The sequence below is a fragment of the Boleophthalmus pectinirostris genome, unplaced genomic scaffold, assembly GCF_026225935.1.
Source record: "Boleophthalmus pectinirostris isolate CB_2022bp ecotype Guang Dong unplaced genomic scaffold, ASM2622593v1 HiC_scaffold_4, whole genome shotgun sequence".
NCBI classification, from domain to species: Eukaryota; Metazoa; Chordata; class Actinopteri; order Gobiiformes; family Gobiidae; genus Boleophthalmus; species Boleophthalmus pectinirostris.
The window spans coordinates 15,617,346-15,622,618 of record NW_026571353.1 but is presented as its reverse complement, the minus strand read 5'-3'; the positions used below and the strand labels follow the sequence as shown (position 1 = coordinate 15,622,618).

The 5,273-nt window shown below is 41.6% G+C and overlaps 1 protein-coding gene across 1 annotated transcript; it reads left to right on the top strand.

Annotated features, from left to right (window-relative positions):
- The first annotated feature begins 760 nt into the window (after positions 1 to 760).
- On the top strand, positions 761 to 2,558 carry aplnra (apelin receptor a). Its single transcript, XM_020935470.2, has one exon. The coding sequence runs from the start codon at positions 864 to 866 to the stop codon at positions 1,947 to 1,949; it is 1,086 nt and encodes a 361-aa protein (XP_020791129.1). The 5' UTR covers positions 761 to 863; the 3' UTR covers positions 1,950 to 2,558.
- Positions 2,559 to 5,273: the final 2,715 nt, after the last annotated feature.

The following is a 5,273-nucleotide window of genomic DNA, read 5'->3' as shown; positions in this document are numbered from 1 at the left end:
AAGACAGGGAAATGTAACATTAATGATGCACATTTTTCGGCCAGTTGCGCACATGTTATTTGCTTATCATTTAATTTCTAGAGCCGCAATATGGCTACAAGTTTAAAAAGGTTAATTGTAAAGGAGTACAGTGTTTCTCATTGAGGCTACTATGATGTCCCCCATAGTCTTATTTTTAAATTGCAGTGTTTAATATATATATATATATATATATATATATATATATATATATATATATATATATATATATATATATATATATATATATATATTAATTTTTTTTTGCTTGTTGTATTGTAATTAATATGTAGAAGCGACTATAATTAATGTATTAAATACATGTATTCAATACATGTATTCAAATAACCTAAAGATTGCCTGCAATCTGCCCACCATACGCTGTATGAACCTGTGGAAAACACTTAAAATGTTGTTACTCTTGTTAATAGCCCAACATGACCACAAAATACTGCTTTTTTTATTGTATTATTTTATATGCAGATAATTTATAATGTCTTACTTATGTCTACAGAATAAAAACATAGTTGTAGAGAGGCCCTGTTCAAACCTGAACCAGTGATATGGCCTCAGTAGTCAGAGGTGATACAGGAGAGGGACTGGAGCAGGGGGAGGGCAGGGCCGGGGGAGTGGGTGTGTTGTGGGGGGTCGTCCTGGGAGGGAACCAGGGGTGTGGAGGGCTGAGTTTAAAAGGCAGCCAGCGTCACTCTCACACACTATCTGCTCTCCAGTTCAGCAGCAGTAACCTCTGTGTCTCTGCTCTCTTCGTGAAGCCTGAAGTTTCCCCTGGATCCTTTAAGGACTTGACTTCTTTTTAAAGACATTTTACTCCACTGCACCTGATCATGGAGACCACCACTGTGGAATATGCTGATCCTTATGAATACTATGATGACAATGAGACTTCTTGTGACTTTTCTGAGTGGGAACCTTCCTACTCTCTCATCCCTGTCCTGTACATGCTCATCTTCATCTTGGGCCTGTCGGGTAATGGAGTAGTCATCTTCACTGTCTGGAGGTCCAAAAGCAAGCGCCGCGCTGCAGACATCTACATTGGAAACCTGGCTCTGGCTGACCTTACCTTTGTCGCGACTCTACCTCTTTGGGCAGTCTACACAGCGCTGGGTTACCACTGGCCATTTGGAGTTGCTCTGTGCAAAATCAGTAGCTATGTGGTCCTGGTCAACATGTATGCCAGCGTCTTCTGCCTCACCTGCCTCAGTTTTGACCGCTACCTCGCCATCGTCCACTCCCTGTCCAGTAGTAGGCTGCGTTCTAGAGGCACCATGCTGGCATCTCTTGGGGCAATCTGGCTGCTTTCTGGTCTGCTGGCTCTGCCAACGTTGCTTTTCCGCAACACTGTGAATGACATCGGCAGCAACAAAACCACGTGTGGGATGGACTTCAGTCTGGTCACCTTGAATGAGAGGCATGAGTCTTTTTGGATCGCTGGACTCTCTCTCTCTTCCTCTGCTCTAGGTTTCCTCCTACCTTTTCTCGCCATGACAATCTTCTACTGTTTCATCGGCTGCACTGTGACTCGCCACTTCAACAACCTGCGCAAAGAGGACCAGAAGAAGAAGAGGCTGCTGAAGATCATCACCACCTTGGTTGTGGTATTCGCCATCTGCTGGACACCGTTCCATGTGTTCAAAAGCATGGATGCTCTGTCCTACCTCAACCTTGCTCCCACATCCTGTGGTTTTGTGAGCTTCTTGCTGCTAGCTCATCCATACGCTACCTGCCTGGCTTATGTCAACAGCTGCCTGAACCCCTTCCTGTATGCTTTCTTCGACTTGCGTTTCCGCTCCCAATGTCTGTGCCTGCTCAACCTGAAGAAGGCAATGCATGGCCACATGAGCTCCATGTCATCAACTCTCAGTGCCCAGACTCAGAAATCAGAGATCCAATCTTTGGCCACAAAGGTTTAAACTTAAAGGGACTTAACAGGTGGTGTTTGGCTGCAGGCCGGTCACAGCGCCCACCATTGGAACACTGTCAGAACAGACTTTTGTATCCACTGATGATGATATAATGAACTTTGTGCTCACTGTCATGAATGATGGTTCTTCTCTGCTATATCAGACAGCTGGAGTCTGCAGGTAGAGCTCCTCAGCTAATCAAAGAAAAAATTTATTTTTATGTTACGTCTTGCTCTACAAAGTTTATGAATTTGAACACACACTGATGTTGGGAGACTTTTACGTGGACTATATTTCTGTTACACTGGATGAATTAGAAAGTTGTACAGTATTTTCATACCATAGCATTTTCCTGAATTTATTGATGTTTTATTTTGGAAGCACTTGTTAAATGTGTGAGCAAACAGTGTGGCATCCCCCTCAAAGCCTGTTGTTTGTGAAGTTGTGAAGGCAGAAGTCTGGGCTCAGGAGCAAACGGGCTGTAGAAGAGGGAAGGTGTTACTGCTTAATTATATAGTTAGTGTAGAGGAGACGGGGGCAGACAAGCAGATGGCAGTTGACAAATGTTGGAAAACAGGAATGGGGTGGGGTGGAGGGTTTCATGGTGTAGCCACGGCACTAAATGGGACATAGGAACTTTGTTATGGTTCCAGTTTGTTGTAAATATGTATATTTCACTGTAACTAACTGCTGTAATAAAGTTGTGTTCTATGAATCTTTTTTTTTTCATGTGTGATTAATTAACTTTTTATATTGTGACACTCTAGGAAATAACCTTTTTTGAAAGAACTCCTCCTGGTTTCACATCAGTCCCATTCTGACAGTGATAGGTATCTCTAGGGCCTTTGCATTTAGTTAACACCCTTAAGACTAAATAGATGTGTAATCTCTATTGATTCACAGGCAGTATCCAGACTGTAACCGGATTATGCAAAGCAGTGGCCAATGTGTATTCAATGGGTGCTTGCGACATTCACCAGCTGAGGTAACTGTTTGATGACACAGCCCTGGGCTTTTCAAATTCATTACCTGCTCGCTCTGCAACTCCAGCACCTAAGAGAGTTTAAGAACGGGTAAAATGGATAGTTAATGTATTAAAACATGCAGTGGTCTGTATCCACACTACATTGAGACAGGTCACAAAATGATGAGGGCTATTACCAGTGAGTGACTCTTCCTTTGATTTGACAGTAATGAGCTCTGTTGGACATAATCACCGTTTAGAGATGGCTTCGGCAGTGGGGGAAGTGGGGCTCTAATCCTGGCAGAAGCTGCACCTCCAAACAAGTCAATATTTGTCTACACTGACAAGAGCCTGCAGTTAGGGCATTGGGAGAGACATGAGGCTGTGGGCCAAAGGGAAACGGGAGGAGTCTCTACACATGCTTTATCAAACTTCTGATGACAGGGCAGACGAGTCTATGGTTTTAGGGAGAAATGAGGCAGCAGAGAATGAGGTGAGAAGGCAGAGGAGGTTAGTCCTGCTGTGTAACTTAAAGTAACACCATATGTGAAGAGACAGGAATGTGAAGCTATGATTTATCATGACTTTTGTGCAAGAGATAATCTGTCATGTGTTGGCCATCTCAGAAAAAAATAATGATTTAAGAGCAATGAGGCCTTAAATATCATTCAGCAGCCATAGCTATAAGCTATAAGTAAGCAACAATCTTGGCTTGAACTCCCATTAGCTGTCATTTATGATTATGCATTATGCAGTTTTTATACAGATATGTTATGTTTTTTATATCCGTAAGGGATTTGAACTCCCACTAAACATTAAATCATTGAGCACTTACTTTAACAGCATTATTTCTAAAGGTTTAGGAGGAATAGGGTGCAGTCAGTCATGCATGCCTGACTGTCCTGGCCTGTTGTTGGTATTGAGATAAACTGGGCTGACAGCTTGTCTTATATTGTTAGCCCACAAGTCCATTGTGAAATAACTCACCCAGAATACCAGCTGACCAAAGCACCAGGGGTCCGCAGTAGGCACGCTCGGCCGTATGGTTCAAAACAACAGTAGCCATGTTTTTGATCGTGTGTGGGCTGCTTGACCTGTTTGTGCGTTTGTGAGGGGAGTGGGTTTACATTATTCTTAAAAGGATATGAACCATGACAATCACCTGCCCTTTAACTTTGCTTTTTGTAAGATCTTAAACATGCAGTCCAAAAATACAAATCAAAGAAGATATGTTTATTAACCTGACGCTCATGTCTGTCATTTTCTTATCTGTTTGTTATTAAAGATAACAGAGTACTTGTACAATCTACTAATATATTTTTATTTTATTTTATATTGGTATACTACAGTGTTACCGTTTGCACCATCTGATCCATTGCAGAAACCTGCACCTCAGTCCAATAGTGATCTTCTCAAGCCACCTACAACTCCTCAGGGAAACATAGAGTAACTATTACTACACCACTGTTTTTTGGGTGGAACTCCAATACTGCTTAAAGGAGACATAAAATTAACTTGAGTTTTTCTTTCCTACTCATTATTATATATAATACTGTACTGAATCTGTACGGATTCTGTACTGTCCTATATTTGAGGCTTGAATGATTAGAAAATTTCAGTTTTCACCTATCTCCTTTCTCTGCCCACTTTTCTGTACTTTCTTGTACATATTCATATATCCACTATGGTTTTTACATGTAAGGTTAAAAACCATGCATCGTGATTTTTCAGCAATAAAAGATGTAAATGAAAAGCCGCTGATAAGTTTAGCAATTTGAACATGAAGTCAATAGACCTGACTGTTTCTAATATTAAGAGGTTTTACCACAATATTGAGAATTATGCTTAACATGTTATTGGTTAATACTAAATATCAGAGAAAAAGAAACAAAGAAACATAATGTCTTTTTTAAGCCATTACAAACACCATCCAAAAGTGACGTATGTACCTTGAACTATCTATTGTTCCAATAAGACACAGATATAAAAGCAGTAGACACAGGTGGCAATGTTGTCATCGCTGTAAGCTGCCATGCTCAAATGGGATAGGGGTAAAAAGAGGTGGCGCAGCTGACCCAAAACACAAGTGCTCTGGTCTTATGCTCTCCATCCCACCCAGGCATCAGAGCAACAAATGCAGTCCAGAGTGCCTCTGTATGTGTTAGCTTAGCGACAGGTGGACCTGAGTTACAGAGAAAGCAGGGTTAGCGATGACAGGCTGGGGAATGCGTCAGATCTCTGTTTACATGCAGCCCTCTACAGTCTACACCATACCCGCACCAAGCTCGCAACTATAATCACCATCATCACAAAGCTGTTAGGGAAAGTATAGATATACTAGGACAATTCACCCATTTGTAGCATTTACA

Bases quoted from the DNA above. Each gene is read 5' to 3' on its own strand.
- aplnra (XM_020935470.2), top strand. From the start codon at position 864: ATGGAGACCACCACTGTGGAATATGCTGATCCTTATGAATACTATGAT.